The sequence below is a fragment of the Mobula hypostoma genome, chromosome 1, assembly GCF_963921235.1.
Source record: "Mobula hypostoma chromosome 1, sMobHyp1.1, whole genome shotgun sequence".
Lineage (NCBI taxonomy): Eukaryota > Metazoa > Chordata > Chondrichthyes > Myliobatiformes > Myliobatidae > Mobula > Mobula hypostoma.
Genome location: NC_086097.1, coordinates 203000692 through 203023454, shown reverse-complemented (window position 1 = coordinate 203023454; position 22763 = coordinate 203000692). Strand labels below are relative to the sequence as shown.

Sequence of the window (22763 nt, the reverse complement as noted above, 5' to 3'; positions counted from 1 at the left end):
CGTTCCTCTGCAGTGAACCTGGCACCCAGGCAAGGGCGGACACACACCAGGTTCCCGCCGATCGTACCTTTCCACCCTGTGCGTCTATGGCTTGGTCCCGCGACCAGCCCTCCAAAAACTCCCACCGACTTGTGGGAGGCGCACCACTTCCAGGGTCTCATTACCTCGTGGTGTCGTGTGTGTCCTGCCTTAGCGAACCTGTCCTTTTTTATCCCTCTGCTGGGGTATCGCCTGTCCATCACACTTCAAACAGTTCAGGGTTCAAAAAGGAGCCGATCTTGACAGCTCTCAGACCGTGTCTCCTTCCGTTAAACTCTCCCGTTTTTTCATTAACATTTCCAAATGCTGCTCCATTGTCTTCCTTGTCTCTCTTTCTCCTGAAGACAGGTGGCAGATCAACTGTTGATCCCACTGGTGCCAGCACAGGACAGTTAACATCTTAATCTATGGGTACTCTTTGTAACCCTCTTTCGTCACAATATAAATAAATAACGGATGGGGTTATATAACACTGACTTCTCAAACTTCCGCTAATGCCCCACCTCCCCCTCGTACCCCATCCGTTATTTAGTTCATCCATCATCCCGTTACCCCCACTACTTCCTCTCCAGCATTATTTTCAAGCGGTCCAATATCCACTCACATGTCTTTTTTTGCTCTTTAGATGTCTGAAAAGCTTTTGTTATCCTCTTTGTTATCATTGGCTAGCTTACCTTCATATTTCGTCTTTTCTCTCCTTATGGTTATTTTAATTGCCCTCAGTTGATTTTACACTAATTTTTGCTATTTTGTATGTGCTCTATTTTACTTTTATACTGTCTTCTTCTATTACTCATCCTCTGTTTAGAATACTCCTTCATCTTTGGGATGTATCTATCTTACACCTTCCAAATTGCCCCCATAAACTCAAGCCATTACTGTTCTGCCATCATCTCTGTTAGAGCCCTGATGAGTTGAATTGAAATGGGTGGCTACTTGGAGATCCTGCCTCTTGTATTGGACACAGCAAAGGCACTTGATGCAGTGGTCTTCTAATCTGCATTGGGTCTCAGCAGGACCACAAGACATGACTCTGACAAACTCAATACAAACTTATCGCTTAGTACAGGATCACAGATTCAAAGTCAGGAAAAGTCCTTCAGCCCCGTGAGCCACAGTAATCCCATTTTATTCTGCTGCATTCTTATCAATTCTTTCCCCCACCCCACCCCCCAAATCCATTTCTCCCACTAACGTACACAATAGAGGAAATTTATTAGCTTACCAACCAGTACATCTTTGAGATTTATGAGGAAACCTGCATGGTAACTGGGAGAATGTGAAAACTTCACACAGACAGCCTCAGTGAGGACTGAATATGCATCACTGAATCTGTGAGACATCAGATCAACCAGCTTCCAACGTGCCCATAGAGTCAGGAAGAGTATATGGTGATGAGGGTTTACCAATCTAAGTCAGGTGGCATCCAGGACCCGAATAGCATTAGCGTTAATGAACAAGTGTGGCCAACCTGGGGACTGATAGGAAGACTTCAGAAAGTTAAACAATTGCAAATAAACTGTTGTAGCCTTCTCAGAATCAGCCTGACCAGACACATAAAACCTGACCTCAGCCAAGCCCCATGAGTGGACCACCTCTCACCCAAAGTTGATCTGATCTGAATTGGCATTCTTGACATTGCCAGGGGTGGTAACAAATATCCACTAGCATGACTTCACCTTTTATTTTGTGCCATAAATGATCATTTTATATGGTTCATGTTCCAGCTGTTTCTTCCTTGACAAGATTAAGGAGCGGTTGTCGTTTCCTCAAGCTGATGACAGTATGGAGGTAGATGACGAAGGAGCTGGTGTTCAGATGGAAGTGGACGGAGAAGAGGAAGATATTAACATGGCCATTAGAGACTGTAAATTTAAGATGAAGTTAAAAATGTTAGAAAGTGCAAGCAAACAGGTATGCAGCTAACTGTTTCCATTATCTGTTGATTAAACTCAGTACACGTACTATCAGTAATTGATGAATAATTATGTGTGGATAATCTTGACAGCAGTGTCATTAAAGTGTCAGTGTCAATTGTTCAGATGACACAGAAGTGATGAGAACATTGGATGAGTATATGCTACAATTCCAGTTTCTAACTGGCAGTCATTGTTCCTATTGCTGTGGGGAGTGCCAAGTATTGTTTCTTGTGGTCAAATAATCAGCTCAACCTCACAGTGGAAGGTTAACTGTGAATAGTGATCACCTGGGGAATGTTCCAGTGGCAACAGTGATCGGTTTACATGCGGAAAAGAAATAAAGTAACAAAAACTACTCGTCTGTGGCAAAAGATTGGAAGATGCTAAATTACAAGTATTTTATTTATATTTTTATGTCCGATTTGTATTTTTATGGTTGAAATGCATTGCGATTAAATATTTAAAATTGTAACTGATTATTACATTTGCGAATTGGTTTATCACAGTGAAGAACTTTCTTTCATGCCATCTATACAGATTATTTCACTTTAACGGTGCCTTGATGTAGAACAAGAGAAAGCAATAGTAGAATGGAGAATAAAGTTATACTGTTACGAAGAAAGTGCAGTGCAGGCAGACAATAAGATGAAAGGCATAACAAGGTAGATTATGACGTCAAAAATCCATCTTATTGTGTGAGGGGACTATTCAGTGGTCTTATAACAGTGGAATAGAAGCTGTCCTTGAACCTGGTGTAAGCTGATACCAGCCTTTTGTATCGTCTGCCTGATGTGAGGGGGAACAGGAGAGAATGTACAAGGTGGGTGAGCTCTTTGATTATGTTGGTGGATTAACTGAAGCAGCAATGTGTAGCCAAAAGTCCATGTATAGTAAGGCCCTTCAGCCCACAATATTGTGCCAACCCCTTGACCTACTTCAAAATTAATGAACCCTTCCCTCCCACATCACCCTCTCTTCATCCATGTGACTATCGAAGAGTCTCTGATTCATCTGTTTCTACCACCACCCCGGCAGCAATTTCCATGCACCCACCGCTCTCTGTGGAAAAAAAAATCTTGCCTCAGACATCTCTCCTAGACTTCCCTCCAAACAATCCCACCATGACAACTCTTTACCATCATGAAACTATTACATTTTCAGTCTGCTATGACTTTTGTTATGGAAAAAAACTTGTCTAATTTCTATATTTCAGAACAACTTCTCAGTGTCAACAAAACTACTAAAAGAACTGTTAAAGGAGTCCTACACCAGAGATGACTGGAGAGCAAAATGGATCCATGGTTACAGCCGATACAGACACAGGCACAGTCTGAATTTGGGGAGAGCTGAGCAGATTAAAACAGTGATGAAGAATATCCCTTTGTTGGGTAATGAACAACAGGCCCCTCTCGGTGCCACGGCAACTGAAATGCCAGTCTATGAAAACTCTGATGCTTTCCTCAATAGACACATTTGACATAAAAATATCATCTCTTTCAGCTGACATGCATAAATTTGTTTATTGGTTTGTAGTATCACTTTGACTTCACCAAGTCCCAGGAAGATTTAGAAGTAGAGTAATACAATTAAAGAATGGTTTATCGACTGCCATCAAATTGAAACAACAAATTACTTGTTCATAAGCAAAAGAGGAAATTGAAAAAGTGAATATTGTTTAAAAAGAGAGGAAAGAGTAAACTGAGTCATTGCAGGCCAGTTAACTTGGGGACTGGGAGTGAGAAATTATTGGAGTCAATTCCAAGCGACAGTATGTCATTTAGAAAGTCACTGATTAGCCTTAAGGAGTCACCATGGTCAGGTCTGATTACCTCTTCTGAGGGGGCGAGCAAGGTGGGTTGTTTGATGTAGTTTGATTTCAGCATGGTCTTTTGTAGAGGTTGTAGAGAAAATTCAAAGTCCAAAGGATCCAAGAGAGTGCAGCATATTGTATCCAAAGTTGGCTCAGTAGCAGGAAACCCTTGCACCCAGCTCATTTGCAATCAAGCCTTTCACCCTGCACTCCAACTTTAAGCTGTTTGACCGTACCCCCCGCCCTCCACCACCACCTACTTTGCCAAAGCTCAAACAGCTACAAACTGCATTTCACAAGGGAAGATATCCTGGAGAAAAATGCTGAGCATTCACATAGATTTAATCTTAGTACTTTGGTTTTGGTTGGTATGCAGATAATGAGCTTGCCTGGCCTCCTGTGCCATAACCTTTCATGATTCACAAGCTCTCAGTAAAGGCATTATAAGTCTCACGGTAATGGCACAATGCAGACACTGTATAGGTTTTCCTGTAATGGCACAATGCATGCACTTTGTAACACCTAGTTTAACACTGTATTCAACTTGTTTGCCGTCTTTAATAATTTTTGAACTTTGATGTATATTGTTAAAGTACCTGATGCATTGGGTACTCAGTCACTTCTGAAGCAAGTTAAGGTCATTGTAACATTTAGTCAGGACATGAGAATCTAAACATCTTCTTGTTACAGTTGAAACTAAGGTGGAATATCTAAATACACACCGGGATGTTCTCAGAGATCAGAACACTTTGCTTGGTACAACCTACCACATTATGGCTAATGCTCTGGCTAAAGATCCATCATGTTTTCAGCACATTGGAGGGGATCAGCTGAGAGAAGTGGTAAAGCTTTCTGAATCCACCAGTGATGATGTAGCACAGGTAGGAAATCATCCCTAACTCTAGCGACAGGATGTGCAAATGCTTTTATTGATTGAAGCTCATCTGGAAATGTGACTTGTTTTGCTTCAGGTTACAATTGGATTGTACAGAAAGGCTTATAGATACCTCCAAGATTCTGTTAAAAAGACTGAAGAACAGTTGCAGTCTCTTTCTGAAGAGTATGTTGCCACAACAGGAGTAATTGAGGCCTACATGAATTTGGCAACTTTCTGTGACAAGTGTCTACGTGAAGAAGAAGAAAGTGAAAACAGTAAGCCTACAAGAAAGTTTGTAATAACTTAATTCTCTTTCTACAGATGCACTTCTGTGTGCTGACAATGAGAAGTCAGTAGAACGTAGACCTTGTTTGGCACCATGGTGACTAAGGTTCTCAGATTTTTATCTACCTATTTCTTGCCAATTGAGTACCCTGACCTTTAATCTTGCCATCATTAACAATCATGTGTTTGGTTGCCAAGACTCTAAACTTTGGAAAACTCTTCCTAAAATACTCCATTATCTGGAGTGGTTTCTCAGTTTCTCGATCCACCACCTTTAAGTTGCTCCTTAAACCATATTTGTCATATGCTATAATATTTTCCAAATGGCTTAGTACTCAATTCTGATTGATGGCACAAGTGTCTTAATGCAACAAAGAAGTAATGTAAATACAACTTGCTGTTGAGACCACTGTATGTCCAAATTCAGTTTTTTGCTGCCAACTTCTATCAATAAAATTATTTAACTTCTTTTATGATTGAAATGTTTTGGTGCTTTTATCTAATCAGATTCTTTTTTTCTCTGGCTTAGTTAGATATTCTGTTTAGTCATTTATCAACAGAAGTATGACCTGATGATCCTTGTCCTTGTGATGACAAGTACCCAGTTTTCTGACTCTAAAACGCTACATCCACTTTTCAGAGAACCCTGTTCTTCTAACCCTTAAGAAATACTTGCTGTTAAGTTACTGGGAATTGAAGTGTAAATACGATTATCCATTTTGTTTATTCTAGACTTCACGCCTTCAGTTATTCTGCAATGCTGATGCTTCCATTTTTTCATAAGATTTCAATAAATTATTTCACAGTTATGAATTTCCCTGAGCTGCAGACATTCCCAGAATGTGTGGTGGAGAATATGTTAAAAGCACTGAAATATAACTCGCAGGAAGCTCGGTTAAGATTCCCGAGGTTGCTACAGATTGTAGAATTATATCCAACCGAAACACAGGTCCTTATGGCAAGAGAGGTACGTCCTTTGGCTGATTGACTGCTGGTTTAGAGACATAGTTGGGACTGCGAGTTTTACAAACTTTGTGCTATTTTTTATTTACATTATCTTCCCAGGCTTACAGAGTAAACCTGTCCTTCAAATATCATTGTGGTTTATTGAATGAATGTGATTAATCAATGACTGGATTTCAGGCTCTCCAGCAAAATGGGATGGACCCAAAAGGAGTATTACAGTTAACAACTTCTTTAAGAAAGTGACTTCCAAAACTGGTCATTGAAGAAGCAATAGGTTTAGTTTTTTGGTTAACTTCAAATCTAATCTTCCTTGAAAGTAAGTCTTAGAAACATAGAAAACCTACAGCACAATACAGGCCCTTCAGCCCACAATGCTGTGCCGAACATGTACTTACTTTAGAAATTACCTCGGGTACACATAGCCCTCTATTTTTCTAGGCTCCGTATACCTATCCAGGAGTCTCTTAGAAGACCCTATCTTACCCTCTTCCACCACTGTCGCCGGCAGCCCATTCCACGCATTCACCATTCTCTGCGTAAAAAAAAACTTACCCCTGACATCTCCTCTGTGCCTGCTTCCAAGCACCTTAAAACTGTGCCCTCTCGTGTTAGCCACTTCAGCCTGGGAAAAAAACCTGTCCATCCATATGATCAATGCCTCTCATCATCTTATACACCTCTGTCAGGTCACCTCTCATCCCCTTTGCTGCAAGGAGAAAAGGCCAAGTTCACTCAACTTTTTCTCATAAGGCATGCTTGCCAATCCAGGCAACATCCTTGTCAATCTCCTCTGCACCCTTTCAAAAGTTTCCACATCCTTCCTGTAGTGAGGCGACCCGAACTGAGCAATGTACTCCAAGTGGGGTCTGACCAGGGTCCTATATAGCTGTAATGTTACCTCTCGGTTCTTGAACTCAGTCCCTTGGTTGATGAAGGCTAATACACTGTATGCCTTCTTAGTCTTGTATCTGTTTAACTACAATTTAACAGAAGGTGTACTTTATGGTTAGTTTTGCTGCTTTGTAAATGTTAGAATTAAATGCTTTTTGTTTCACTCAATCACACTCTTCCCGATCAATTCTGCCCCATCTGCTTTCTGGTGTGCATCCACAAAAAGCGATCTTGACTGCACAACACAATTTTTCTTCCGTCTCTGCTTCGCTCCCTCACTTGAGTCATCTATTTTTATTTTTAATTATACAAACTAGATGGGGTTTGTAGAGGAATTTAAAAAGATTTTACTTTTTTTTTCAAACCAATATTTATAATTTGATACAAAACCAAAAAAATATGTTTGAAGGAAAATTAAAATTTTGCATTGATTAGGTAGAGGTGGGGATGTATGGAATTATAGTAGTTGGAAACATTTCTTTTAACTTCACTCTTGTATGAAATGATTTAATATTAGACTTGAATATGAAGTATTTATGCATATTATAAAGAACAGATGACATTCTAATAAGTCTTCCTTAACATTCCTCAGGTGTCTTCCATTCCATGTTGGCAGTTCATTGGTTGGATTAGTCAAATGATGGCTCTACTTGACAAAAGGGAAGCTAAAGTGGTGCAGCACATTGTAGAGCAGATTGCAGATTCCTACCCACAAGCCGTTGTGTACCCTTTTATGATCAGCAGTGAAAACTTCACATTTGAACCATCTGCAAATGGCAGTAAGAACAGGGAGTTTGTCGAAAGGTAAAAAGAATTGCAGTTGGTTGTTTTTCTGTTACTGAATTACTTTTTCAAATGAGTAAAAATGAACTCATCTCAACTAACTTGAGATGCACAGTAAATGCATAGCCACTAGTTACCAGGAACTCAGCCACCCGGTCTTGTGACCAAAATGTAGCATGAGTATTGCAGGTACAAGAGCAGGTCAGAGATCTGGGTGCCCTGCAGCAAGTGACTTGTCTCTTGACTCTCCAAACCCTATAATGGATTACCCTTCACTTGCCTGGATGAGTGCAGGTCAAAAAATAGTCATGGAGCTTAACACCAAGACAAAGTATTTCTCATGATTTGCACCGCATCTACCAGCCAAAATAGTTTTTCCCTTCATCATTATGGCATCTTGACTGTATTGCGTGCAATGTATGACATACACTGCAGTTAACTGACTCAGTCGCAGATTCTACACCTATTGCCTCTAACACCACAGTGGAGAAGGTAGAAGTGCATCAGGAGTATCAGACACAAAATGGTGGAGGAACTCAGCAGGTCAGCCAGCGATCCATGGAGAGGAATAAATGGTTGAGGCTTCGGGCCAAGACACTTCATCAGGACTTAATTGGCATTGGTGCCCTAATAAAGAGTCTTGGTCTGAAATGTTGATTGTTTGTTCTGCTGCATGGATGCTGCTTGGCCTGGTGAGTTCCTGGCCTCCAGTGTTTTGTGTGTGCTACTCTGGATTTCCAGCACCTGCAGACTCTCGTGTTTATGAGGTGCATTAGGACACCACCACTTGCAGATGTCCTTCCAAATCACACAGCATCCTTACTTGGAAGTAGATAAACTGTCCCTCATGAGTACTGGTTCTAAATCCTGGGACCTCCCATCCAACTGCATTGTGGGACTGCTGCAGTTCAAGAAAGCAGCAACTTAGGCACAATTAACCAACAACTTAAAACGCAATTAGGGAAGGGCAATAAACGCTGGCTATTCCCATGTTGCCATCTTCCTAAAATAATGAAAAAAGAAGAAAATTTGAACTAATAGCTTGCCCATCACACCTTCCAAAGATCAGTTGTGTCTGGTTAATAATTGCTTTGCCAATTTTGCCCAGGTTGCTTATCAGAATCTGGACCACAGTTCTGAACCATATTTTTTTCTTCAAGGTTGAAAACTAAACTGGATAAAGGTGGAGTAATTGAAAGGTTCATCCATTCTTTGGAGCAATTGAGTAATCCAGATTTGTTGTTTAAGGTAATATTCAGAATTCACATATATTTTTAAAATATTTCAAATGTATACAAATAAATAAGCAACTAGATAAGTCTTTTTTTTTACAGGACTGGGTTACTGACATCAAGAGTCAACTAGCAATGAAAGAAAAAAAACAACATCTTCTGAGGAGCAAGTATGCTGAGATGTACTCAAATCTGGCATCTTTGCAGACTCCAGGTATTGGAGCATTCAGAAGAAGATTTGCTCAGGTTGGTGAAATTTAATCAGTAATTTCTGTCATAATATCACTGCTTGGAGTATTAAACTGGGGTTTAAAAAATACTTATTTTAATACGAGGTGTAGCAAGCTTGTGTTCTGGAGGCTCCGAGCAAATCGCGGGATTTATGCTCCAACTGATTATTGTCATTGGTCTGTGGTGAAATTATTTATAAATTAACAACAACTGTCACTTTCTAAATTTTTACCTATTCTTATTACACCCTTCGTCAGTTTTCATGTTTTGTATGCAGTTTCAGGTACTAGTTCCTGGCTCTGTTGGCACCGGTTGTTCCCACTGCCCAAGCAAGGATTCCTAATAGACAAGCTAGACTGTGAATAAATATACATCCTCTCTTTAACCCAATCCTCATCCACTGATCATCTGTGCATGTAGCATTCTTCCTTGCACCAAACATTCTATAAGGTTATTTCAAGTCAAGTCACTTTTTATTGTCATTTCGACCATAACTGCTGGTACAGTACACAGTAAAAACGAGATGATGTTTTTCAGGACCATGGTGCTACATGAAACAGTACAAAAACTACACTGAACTATGTAAAACAACACAAAAACTACACTAGACTACAGACCTACCCAAGACTGCATAAAGTGCACAAAACAGTGCAGACATTACAATAAATAATAAACAAGACAATAGGCACAGTAGAGGGCAGTAGGTTGGTGTCAGTCCAGGCTCTGGGTATTGAGGAGTCTGATGGCTTGGGGGAAGAAACTGTTACATAGTCTGGTTGTGAGAGCCCAAATACTTCGGTGCCTTTTGCCAGATGGCAGGAGGGAGAAGAGTTTGTATGAGGGGTGTGTGGGGTCCTTCACAATGCTGTTTGCTCTACAGATGCAACGTGTGGTGTAAATGTCTGTGATGGCGGGAAGAGAGACCCCGATGATCTTCTCAGCTGGCCTCATTATCCGCTGCAGAGTCTTGCAATCAGAAATGGTGCAATTTCCCAACCAGGCAGTGATGCAGCTGCTCAGGATGCTCTCAATACAACCTCTGTAGAATGTGGTGAGGGTGGGGGGTGGGAGATGGACTTTTCTCAGCCTTCGCAGAAAGTAGAGACGCTGCTGGGCTTTCTTTGCTATGGAGCTGGTGTTGAGGGACCAGGTGAGATTTTCCACCAGGTGAACACCAAGAAATTTGGTGCTCTTAACGGTCTCTACGGAGGAGTCGTCGATGTTCAGCAGAGAGTGGTCGTTCCGTGTCCTCCTGAAGTCAACAACCATCTTTTTTGTTTTGTTCACATTCAGAGACAAGTTGTTAGCTCTGCACGAGTCTGCTAGCTGCTGAACCTCTTCTCTGTATGCTGACTCATCGTTCTTGCTGATGAGACCCACAGTCGTGTCATCGGCGAACTTGATGATGTGATTCGAGCTGTGTGTTGTAGCACAGTCATGGGTCTGCAGAGTGAACAGCAGTGAACTGAGCACACAGCCCTGGGGGACCCCCGTGCTCAGTGTGATGGTGTTGGAGATGCTGCTCCCGATCCGGACTGACTGAGGTCTCCCAGTCAGGAAGTCTAGGATCCAGTTGCAGAGAGAGGTGTTCAGGCCCAGTAGGCTGCTTCGGCACGGGGATGATGGTGGTGGCGTTGAAGCACGTAGGAACAACGGCGCTGCTCAGGGAGATGTTGAAGATGTCAGTGAGAACCTCTGCTAGCTGGTCTACACATCCTCTAAGCACTCTGCCAGGAATATTGTCTGGTCCAGCAGCCTTCCATGGGTTGACCCTGCACAGGGTTCTCCTCACATCAGCCATGGTAAGACACAGCACCTGGTCTTTTGGAGGAGGGGTGGCCTTCATTGCCACCATGTAATTTTCTGCCTCAAAACGAGCGTAGAAGTTGTTCAACGCATCTGGGAGGGAGGCATCACCAGTACAGGCAGGTGGTGTTGTCTTGTAGTTGGTGATGTCCTGAATGCCCTCCACATACGACTCATGTTGCCACTGTCCTGGAAGTGGATGTGGATTCGCTGGGTGTGTGCACGCTTTGCCTTTCTGATGGCCCGAGACAGTTTGGCCCTCACTGTTGTTAGGGCTGCCTTGTTGCCTGCTCTGAAGGCAGAGTCACGGGTCCTCAGCAGTGCACGCACCTCCACGGTCATCCATGGCTTCTGGTTAGCGCGTGTAGTGATGGTCTTGGCCACAGTGATGTCATCGATGTACTTGCTGATGTAGCTAGTCACTGATGCCTCTAAGTTGGTAGAGTCACCATCGGTTGCAGCCTCCCAGAACATGTGCCTGTCAATGTGCTCAAAGCAGTATTGGAGAGCAGAGATGGCTCCTGCTGGCCAGGTTTTCACCTGCTTCTAAACTGGTCTGGAGCACCTGACGAGCCGTCTGTATGCTGGGATTAGCATAACAGAGATGTGGTCTGAGTAACCGAGGTGGGGGCGGGGCTTCACCCAATACGCGTCGGGAAACAAGGTCCAGCGCGTTCTCCCCTCTCGTTGCGAAGTCCACGTTCTGATAGAATCTGGGGAGCACTGACATAAGGTTTGCGTGGTTAAAATCTCCAGTGACAGTAAACAGTCCATCAGGGTGTGCGTTCTGCAGTTCGCTAATAGCCCCATACAGTTCACAGAGCAACTCCTTAGCATTAGCACTGGGGGGAATGTACACAAAGACTATAAGGACAGTGGTGAATTCCCATGGTAAATAAAATGGTCTGCATCTACAGTCACAAACTCCACTAGTGATGAGCAATATCTGGAAACCAGCCCAGAGTTCTTGCACCATTCCGTATTGATGTAAACCCACAAGCCATTTGACTTCTATAAATTGCCCATTGCTGTAGGTTAATGTCAAGAAGAGTCAGGGTGAAGCTTAGGAGCTTCGTGCATACGTGCAAAAGTCTTAGGCACGTATATATATATATATATATACTGAATTTGTCAATGTGGAACGGCGAGCGAGTTTGTAAATGTGGCAGGAGCAAAGCATGTTGGGAATGGCAAAGGTGGAGTGCTGCGGGAGGGGTATGAGACAGGTGGCAGAGAAGGAGTGCCAGGGGCCAGGGGTAACGCAGGTGCAGATAACACCCAGCACTGGGATACCAGGCAAGAACGTTTGATTCTAAACAATAGTTTACTGATAATTTCAGAATGCTTCCTGCTCCCTCTCATCTCCCTTCCTCTTTTCCCAACCGCGACTCCCCTCTTCTGCCTCCTTCCCACTCTCAGTCCACAACAGAGACCTATATCAGAATCAGATTTATATCACTCATGTATGTCATGAAATTAGGGTTTCTTTTGTGACAGCAGTACGGTGCAATACATAAAATTATGACAGTACTGTGCAAAGGTCTTAGGCACCCTAGCTCTCTCTCTTTTTATTTATAAGTGTGGCCCTAACACTTTTGCACAGTACTGTATGTAAGGGAATAGTGGTTTTCAGGGATATATTGAAGTAAAGGGAGAAGGAACAGGTTTAATGGTATTGCTCCCAGGAGCTAAGGGCTGAATACATTCCTTTTGTGTAGTTTTAAGATGAGATGAATGATGTTCAAGCTTGGTACTGGTGACTGGATAGTAATTAGGAACAAATGCCTTGGCAAATACTGCTTCCCTGATCCAACCCCTCTTCCCATCCTCCCTCCCAGGAAGGAATATGCATCCTGAATTCTATCTGAATAATTTAGAATGGTCAACTCTTGTTAAAGACCGAAACCCCATAGCGCTGTGAATTGTTTGACTCAGTTTAAACTCAGCATTTGCATTAGTTTTGAACAATTTCAGGATTTGCGCTTTTATAGAATTAATGTGTTCTCATCTCTGATTTGCATCCTCTGTCAAGTAATAATGTCATTTGGAATCATTTCACACAATTATGTGGCCTAACCAGCAATATTTTATCATCATCTTTTCCAAATTTCAGATTTTCAAAAAACATTTTGATCAATGTTTTGGACAAGATGGCTCAAAACTGCTTACGATGGACATAAGTAGTTTTAGCAGAGCAGCAACAAAAATCTTGGAAAGTGTGAGCAAGCTGGAGGCACCGGGAAATCTGAAGGAGTATTCACCATGGATGAGTGAATTCAAGCCTGAGTATCTAAGCAATGAGTTAGAGATTCCTGGCAAGTTGTATTCTGTGAATTTAGCACACTGCTCAACTGCTTAACTTGGTAGACGGTGTTTAATGCAATGTAATTACACATTACAACTTTATCCTTGGAGCATAAAAGATCAAAAGGAAATTTGATGGAGGTATACAAAATTATGCGAGTTATAGATAGGGTAAATGCAAGCAGTCTTTTTCCACTGAGGTGGGGTGGGACTACAACCAGAGGTTATGAGTTAAGGGTGAAAGGTGAAAAGTTAAAGGAGAACATGAGAAGAAACTACTTCACTCAGAGGGTTGTGAGAGTGTGGAATGACCTGCCAGCACAAGTGCATACGAGCTTAGTTTCAATGTTTCTTTTCTTTTTCAATATTTTTTATTAATTTCTACATAGAAGAATACAGAGTACACGAAGATAAATAGCATAAGTCGAAAAAAGATAAAATAATACCAAATACATTATATTTGAGTCACACTTGCAATCTCATCACCCTATATTCATGTAAATTAAATTAAATTGTACTATTGAAATGTGATAATTTTATTATACAGAAAAAAAGGATCTAAACCCAGATTTCAATGTTTGTGAAGTTTGGATAGGTACATGAACGATAAAGGTATGGAGGGCTATGGTCCTTGTGCAGGTCGATGGGCAGTTTAAATGGTTTTGGCATGGACTAGATGGGCCAAAGGGTCTGTTTCTGTGCTGTACTTTTCTATGACTGTCTGTACTGTGTTGCAATAATGTTTATTAATTTTAAGAAGTTCTAGTTCTTAATCCACAAGTAAAGGAAACACTGGCCACTAGTTCAAGAAGGGAGGCTTTTCATACATGATTCTGCAAATTTTACTGTAAACCATTACTTAGAATAAATATTTTTGTAATTTGAAAGCAAGGAAATACAGATAAGAAATAAAACAAATTAATGTTTTGATCTGAAATCATTAATACTAGTAACACATCTTGATCTCCTGCTGTAAACATTGTGCACTGTCTCTACAGTCAACTGAACTGTAAATTGGTGCATCTGTAATGAGATTTTCCACGGTCACTGATGTATTAGAGGAAGGAAAAAGTGTTAAATGTATGTATCAACAAATTTTTCTGTATTAGATTTGCTATGATTGGCATAAAGAATGACTTGGTTTCAGTCTAGGAGTAGGTAACTTGCTAAGTTCTGTCCATTATGGAACAGAATAGTGGATGCTTACATAAAATGTTAAGTGAGTTAGGAAATACTGAAAAGCCTTCTCTAAATGTGTCAGTGCTGAAATAGACCAACCACCTATAACAAATATGTTTTCTCTTTAGGGCAATATGATGGTAAATCGAAACCAATGCCAGAATACCATGCGCACATCACAGGATTTGATGAAAGGGTATGAACTATTTTTAAAATAATTGTATGTGAATAAACATTGACAAAAGTAGTCGTCTGTATTTTAGGCAATTTGTAATGCATGTAGTGGAAAGGCTAGTAAAATGTCATCCTCTCTCAGATTGGAATGTTTTCCACGGTAGCGTAGTGGTTAGCCTGATGCCATTATACCTCGGGACTTAGGAGTTTGGAGTTCAATTCTGGCGTCCGCTGTAAGGAGTTTATTTATTCTGCCCATGACCACTTGGGTCTCCTCAAGGTGGTCCTCATTCCTTTCACAGACCAAAGATGTACCTGTCAGTAGGTTAACTGAGCATTGTAAATTGTCCTGTGGTTAGGCTAGGGAGGCTTTTTCCACTGAGGTTAGGTGGGACTACAGCCAGAGGTCATGGGTTAAGGGTGAAAGGTGAGAAATTTAAGGGGAACATGAGGGGAAACTTCTTCACTCAGAGGGTCATGAGAGTGTGGAATAAGCTGCCAGCACAAATGGTGCATGCAAGCTCGGTTTCAATGTTCAAGAGAAGTTTAGATATCTACAGGGACAGTAGGGATATGGAGGGCTATGCTCCTGGTGCAGGTCGAGGGGAGTAGGCAGTTTAAAAGGTTTTGGCATGGACTAGATAAGCCGAAGGGCCTGTTTCTCACTGACTCCATAGATAGGTGAGTTGCTGGGAATATTTATTGCCAAAGTACTTATTTGTATTTGTATTTTTCATCTAATAGGGCTTTGACAATAACAACTTCTGACATAAGTTCCCCAACAGAGTCCTTGAGCAACTTCTGTTTTATATTTCACTCAGTTCCACCCAGTTCATTTTCTTAAATTATTTAATTTTAGAGATACAGTGCGGAACAGGTCCTTCTGGGCCAGCAAACCCAACAAGGTCCTCCTGGGCCAGAAGAACCTGTTCCGCACTGTATCTCTAAAATTAAATAAAGTTTGAAAGTGAATCTGTGTAAAACAGAAATTGCTCAAAGGCTCTGTTGGGGAACTTATGTCGGAAGTTGTTATTGTTAAAATTTGTTTAAAACCCTACTAGATGAAAACTGCAAATATAAATTGGCACTTTGGCAATAAGTATTCCAATTTTGTTTTCTAAAGATAATCAAATATTTCAGTCCAGAAGTACAGGGGATGCTGGTTAATTGGGATACATCGGGACCAGTACATTTTGGCCCAATTAAGCAACTGCCCTAAAAGTTACATGGAAGTAGTTAAAAGAAATAAAAAGGCAAACAACTTATGGATTTAAATGAAATACAGAACAAGTTAGAACGCTGCCAATACCTCTACAGTACTTGAAAACTGTGTTGATTTCTAATAGTTATTGATGGAGGAATTCATCTGCTGTGTTCTTTTGATTGACTGTAAATGAACAAAATCAGTGCAGACACCTAGTGCAAATAATGGACTGTCTTCTTATAATGCTTTAGACTATTGCATTCTCCCAATCATCATTTTCTTTGCAACATTCAAAATAATTGTCGATACTTTCATAATTCATAACTTGTTGAAGTTGTGAAATCGATTCATTTTAACTCCTGGCCATTTCTGGCATCTCCAAGCCTCAATGTTTGAAACCGCAATGAGCAACAGTTCTGAATTGTCTTGCTGCTTAATTCTCACCAACTATCGGTGAAACCTGCTGAGTTTCTCCAGCACTTTGTGTGTTGCTCTGGATTTCCAGCAAGATGGCGGTGCGCATGGACACAGCAGCCCCTCGGGGAGCGATAAGTGTATCTAGTGTTTGTTTTGTTTGTCCTAGATGCACAACATACAGTTGGAATATGCTCGTTAACATCAGGGCATACTATGTCGGAAAAACTGACGTGACATGACAGTTTACGAGCTACGGACTACTATCCGCTACCAAGCCGGCTGCTTCCCGGGAGAGGAGGAAGCAAAAGCGCTGTGAGAGAAGACAGAGGAGGGGTAAGAGGGCTGGCATCCATGCTAGGCTAAAAGCTAACCTCACCAGGCCAGCGGTACCGTCCCTGCTGCTCTCAAATGTCCGCTCCATCAACAACAAGCTGGATGAGCTGCGTCTGCTGAGAGAAACACGCAAGGAATTTGAAGACTGCTGTGTGTATGTCTTAACGGAATCCTGGCTTCATGACAACATACTGGACGCAGCGATACAGCTAGAGGGAATGACATCGTTTCGTGTGGACAGAGAGGCAGCTAGCTCCGGTAAGAGCCGAGGAGGAGGTCTGTGTGTTTATGTAGACAAAGACTGGTGTGTGAACGCTACAGTAGCTGCTAAACGCTGCTCACCGCTGGCTGAATTTCTCATTGTGAAATGCCGGCCGTTCTATCTGCCAAGGGAATTCACCTTCATGCTTGTGGCAGCTTTTTACGAAGCTCCCAGTGCCAATGCTAAGGCTAATGTTAACGAAGCACTGGGAGGCCTACGTGAAGCCATTAGTGAGCTACTGACTACACATCCTGATAGCTGGGGACTTTAACCACACCAGCTTAAAGACTGTGTTCCCCAAATTCCTGCAATATGTGGATTTCAAAACCGGGGAGACAACACACTGGACTTGGTTTATATCAACACACCACAGGCATACGAAGCAGCCCCCTGCCCCCATCTTGGCCACTCTGACCACATATCTGTCATGTTAACACCAGCATATAAACCACTGCTTAAACGTGTAACGGCAGAGAAAAGAGAGATAAGGGTCTGGCCAAAAGGAGCAGCCTCAGCACTACAAGACTGTTTTTTGCACACAGACTGGGATATATTCAAAACAGCAGCCTCCTATGATGACCATACAGACATTGAGGAGTATGCGGAGGCAGTAACCAGCTACATAGCCAAATGCACGGAGGATGTCACTGTGGTGAAAACCTTCACCGCACGTGGTTATGAAAAGCCATGGATGATAACAGAGGTGCGTTCACTACTGAAGGCCCATGACACAGCCTACAGATCGGGGGACAGGAGTGCGCTTTGCTCAGCCAGGTCTGCGCTTTCACTAGGGATCAGGAAAGCAATAAGGGCCTACGCGGGCAAAATACATGGACACTTCTGTGACACAGGTGACACCAGACGGATGTGGCAGGGAATTAAAGCTCTGACAGACTACAAGATCAGGCAGAAAACTGATGACAGCGATGCCTCTCTACCAGACAGGCTGAACAATTTCTTTGCCCGCTTCGAAGCATCAAACACTACAGCAAGGGGGAGAGCCAGTCTCTTCTTACCATCTGACCAGCCGGCTCCAATTATTGATCCAGAGCAAACACAGAGGACTCACGAAAAGCGGGAGGTGCCGACAACATCTCTGGATGCGTGCTCAAGGAATGTGCTGATGTATTAGCAGATGTCCTGACAGACATTTTCAACATCTCCCTCAGTTAAGCCATTGTCCCCAGATGCTTCAAAACCTCCACAATCATCCCTGTAGCAAAGAAATCAGTTGTAGCCTGTCTGAATGATTACCGTCCCGTTGCCCTGACCCCCATAGTGATAAAGTGTTTTGAACGGCTTGTCAAGCCTCATATCACAGCCAGCCTCCCCTCATCGCTGGATCCTCTACAGTTTGCTTATCGTCCAAATCGCTCTACAGAGGACTCAGTATCCACCCACTGCACACAGTTCTCTCTCACTTGGGCAACAAAGACACTTATGCCAGAATCCTGTACATTGATTTCAGTTCAGCATTCAATACCATCATCCCGCAGAGACTAGTGGAGAAACTGTCGCTGCTTGGCCTTAGCACTGCCACGTGTCGCTGGATTCTGGATTTCTTGACAGAGAGACCACAGTCAGTCCGTGTTGGCAGGAACATCTCTGACTCCATCACACTGAGTACTGGATCCCCACAAGGCTGTGTGCTTAGCCCATTGCTGTTTACACTGCTAACACATGACTGTGCAGCCAGATTCAAGGAGAACCTGATCATTAAATTTGCTGATGATACCACAGTGGTGGGGCTCATCAGCAAAAATGATGAAACAATGTACAGGGAGGAGGTCAAACACTTAGAGAGCTGGTGCAGTGATCACAACTTGATGCTTAATGTCACCAAAACCAAAGAGATAATCGTCAATTTCAGACGTTCTCAGCCTGAGCACACACCCCTCAGCATCAGCGGCTCCACAGTGGAGAGAGTGGAAAACATCAAGTTCCCTGGGGTGCAGATCTCGGACAATCTCACCTGGTCCAGGAACACCACTAGGATTGTGAAACGGGCCCAGCAGAGACTGCACTTTCTGAGGAAGGTTAAACAAGCATCACTCCCCACTAACATCTTAACTACATTCTACAGGTACAGAGAAGATTCGCTAGAATGATTCCGGGAATGAGAGGGTTAACATATGAGGAACGTTTGTCTGCTCTTGGACTGTATTCCTTGGAGTTTAGAAGAATGAGGGGAGACCTCATAGAGACATTTTGAATTTTAAAAGGCATGGACAGAGTGGATGTGGCAAAGTTGTTTCCCATGATGGGGGAGTCTAGTACGAGAGGGCATGACTTATGGATTGAAGGGCGCCCATTCAGAACAGAAATGCGAAGAAATTTTTTTAGTCAGAGGGTGGTGAATCTATGGAATTTGTTGCCACGGGCAGCAGTGGAGGCCAAGTCATTGGGTGTATTTAAGGGAGAGATTGATAGGTATCTGATTAGCCAGGGCATCAAAGGTCATGGTGAGAAGTTGGGGGAGTGGGACTAAATAGGAGAATGGATCAGCTCATAATAAAATGGCGGAGCAGACTCGATGGGCAGAATGGCCTACTTCTCCTTTGTCTTTTGGTCTTATGGTCTTAAACGTTACAGGAGCATCAAAACTAAAACCACAAGGCTACTAAACAGCTTCCTCCCACAGGCAGTCAGACTGCTAAATAGCTGCCTTACCTGACTCTGCTTTGGACACTTTTAACTTGCACTGGACACTTATAACTTGATTTTAACTGACATGTGGCTGTTGTGTTTTACTACTTATTGTTAAGTTTATTATTTAGTGTTGCGTTTGTTATGGTATGATTGCACTGCTCCTGGGAAATGCTGTCTCATTCTGCCCTGCAGAGCTGACGTACGATTAGAATGACAGTAAAGTTTTTTGAATCTTTGAAAAATCACTGCAGTTTGAACACAATCACACACAACTGACGCTATTTAAAAATTGATCACTCTAAGCACCATGTAGTGTCTATTGACCATACAAGTACATGCAACTGACACTTGTTAGAAACTGTTGGGCAACAGTGTCCTGCCTCAAAAAAGTGGGTAGTCTAATTATAAAACATTCCATCATATTAGAAGTAAGTTTGACCTAATTATTAGTCCTAATTCGGTCATATTCACTATGATAATTGTGAATGTGTATCTGAATTTACTCAGATAAAGGTTATGCGTTCTATAAGGAGACCAAAGCGCCTGATAATTCGTGGCAATGACGAAAAAGAACATCCTTTCCTTGTGAAGGGTGGAGAAGATTTACGACAAGATCAGCGAATTGAGCAATTGTTTGACATAATGAACATTATCCTTTCTCGAGATGCGGCTTGCAGTCAAAGAAACTTACAGCTGAAGACCTACCAGGTCATTCCAATGACATCAAGGTACAACAATATCTCTGCATTTCATAGCAATCTGCACTTTCAGGGCTGATGTTTTGGCACTAACTTTTGTTCGCTTTTTGGTGTGGAAGATTTAAAGAAGGTCCTATGTCCACCAAAATGCAAGCAATATATGAAATAAGGTAACACACATCAAAGTTGCTGGTGAACGCAGCAGGTCACGCAGCATCTCTAGGAAGAGGTACAGTCGATGTTTCGGGCCGAGACCCTTCGTCAGGACTAACTGAAAGAAGAGTTAGTAAGAGATTTGAAAGTGGGAGGGAGAGGGGGAGATCTGAAATGATAGGAGAAGACAGGAGGGGGAGGGATGGAGCCAAGAGCTGGACGGTTGATTGGCAAAAGGGGTATGAGAGGATCATGGGACAGGAGGCCTAGGAAGAAAGAAAAGGGGGAAGGGGGAAGCCCAGAGGATGCCTCCTCCAACGGGATCCCACCACAAAGCACATCTTTCCCTCCCCCCCCGCTTTCCGCAGGGATCGCTCCCTACACAACTCCCTTGTCCATTCGTCCCCCCCATCCCTCCCCACCGATCTCCCTCCTAGCACTTATCCTTGTAAGCAGAACAAATGCTACACATGCCCTTACACTTCCTCCCTCACCACCATTCAGGGCCCCAGACAGTCCTTCCAGGTGAGGCAACACTTCACCTGTGAGTCGGCTGGGGTGATATACTGCGTCTGGTGCTCCCGATGTGGCCTTCTATATATTGGTGAGACCCGACGCAGACTGGGAGACCGCTTTGCTGAACATCTACGCTCTGTCCGTTAGAGAAAGCAGGATCTCCCAGTGGCCACACATTTTAATTCCACATCCCATTCCCATTCTGACATGTCTATCCACGGTCTCCTCTACTGTAAAGATGAAGCCACACTCAGGTTGGAGGAACAACACCTTATATTCCGTCTGGGTAGCCTCCAACCTGATGGCATGAACATTGACTTCTCAAACTTCCGCTATTGCCCCACCTCCCCCTCGTACCCCATCCGTTATTTATTTATTTATATACACACATTCTTTTTCCCTCTCTCCTTTTTCTCCCTCTGTCCCTCTCACTATACCCCTTGCCCATCCTCTTTCAGTTAGTCCTGATGAAGGGTCTTGGCCCGAAACATCGACTGTACCTCTTCCTAGAGATGCTACCTGGCCTACTGCGTTCACCAGCAACTTTTATGTATGCTGCTTGAAATTCCAGCATCTGCAGATTTCCTCATGTTTGTGTTTATAAAATAAAGTAGATGATCTTGTAGCGCAGTTAGAGATTGGCAGGTATGATATTGTGGGCTGCACTGAGCTGTGGCTAAAAGGAGATCACAGTTGGAGATTAACATCCAAGGATGTACCTTGTATTGAAAGGATAGGCTGGTACGCTGAGGGGGTGGGGTGGTTCCTTTAGTTCAAAAAAATTAAATCAAATCCTAAGAAACTGGAAGGGAAAAAAGACCCTGATGGCAGTTATACACAGGCCCCGAACAATAGCCCAGATGTGAAATATAAATTAAAATGGGCAATACAAAGGCATGTAGTAAGGGTAATGTTTCAATAGTCATGGTACAATATGCAGGTGGATTTGGAAAATAAGGTTGGTGCTAGATCCCAAGAGAGAGAATATGTAGAATACCTATGGCATATCTTTTTAGAGTAGCTTGTAGTTGAGCCCACGAGAGGAAAGACAGTTTTGGATTGGGTGTTGTGTAATGAATCAGATTTGATTAGGGAGCTTAAGATAAAGGAACACTTAGGAGACTGTGATCATTGTATGATAGATTTCACCCTGTAGTTGAGAGGGAAAAGATAAAGTCAGATGTGTCAGTATTCTAGTAAAGTATAGGGAGTTACAGAGGCATGAGAGAGGACCTGTCCAAAGTTAATTGGAAGGGGATACTAGCAGGGATGATGATAGAACTGCATTGGCTGGAGTTTCTGGGGGGGATATTCTGAATGCGCAGGATAGATACTGTACATTCCAAAGATGAATAAAGATTCTGAAGGGAGGGTGAGGCAACTTTGGCTGACAAGGGAAATAAAAGACAGCATAAACACAAAAGGGAGGACAGATAATTTAGCAAAGGTTAGTGGGAAGTTAAAGGATTGTTAAGCTTTTAAAAAAAACAACAGAAGGCAACTAAAAATACCTTAAGGAGAGAAAAATAAAATATGAAGTTAAGCTAGCCAATAATGTCAATGAGAATACCAAAGTTATTTTCAAATATACATAGAATAAAAGAGAAGTGAGTGTGGATATTGGACCTCTGGAAAATGATGCTGGAGAGGTAGTAATGGTGGATAATCTGAATTGGTGTTTTGCTTCAGACTTCACTGTGGAAGACACTAGTAGTATGCCAGAAATTCTAGAGCCTCAGGGGGCAGAAGTTGCAATTACTGAGGAGAAAATGCTTTGAAAGCAGAACGGTCTGAACGTATATACCTTAAATCACCTGGACCAGATGGACTACACCTCAAGGTTCTGTAAGAGGTAGCTGAAGAGATTTTGGAGGCATTAGTAATGATCTTTCAAATATCACTAGATTCTGGAAGCTTCTGGAGGACTGGAAAATTGCAAATGTGACTCTACTTTTTTAAGAAGGGAATATCTCATTGTAGTCACTAGTGAGACTTGGTTGCAGGAGGGAAGGAAATGATAGCTCAATATTCTGAG

The 22763-nt window shown here is 42.5% G+C and overlaps 1 protein-coding gene across 3 annotated transcripts in view; it reads left to right on the top strand.

Moving 5' to 3' along the window:
- The window catches only part of prkdc (protein kinase, DNA-activated, catalytic subunit), a 303035-nt gene that overhangs the window by 255198 nt on the left and 25074 nt on the right, over positions 1–22763 (top strand). For all 3 annotated transcript variants that reach the window (XR_010019774.1, XM_063063262.1, XM_063063255.1), the window contains exons 69-79: positions 1767–1953; positions 3172–3346; positions 4459–4649; positions 4740–4920; positions 5737–5897; positions 7380–7591; positions 8731–8818; positions 8905–9048; positions 12953–13154; positions 14451–14518; positions 19869–20089. Coding sequence is in view for 2 of the 3 variants with exons in the window: in XM_063063262.1 (XP_062919332.1) it covers positions 1767–1953; positions 3172–3346; positions 4459–4649; positions 4740–4920; positions 5737–5897; positions 7380–7591; positions 8731–8818; positions 8905–9048; positions 12953–13154; positions 14451–14518; positions 19869–20089 (1830 nt within the window). In the remaining variant the exon portion in view is untranslated. The remainder of the gene's footprint in view (positions 1–1766; positions 1954–3171; positions 3347–4458; positions 4650–4739; positions 4921–5736; positions 5898–7379; positions 7592–8730; positions 8819–8904; positions 9049–12952; positions 13155–14450; positions 14519–19868; positions 20090–22763) is intronic.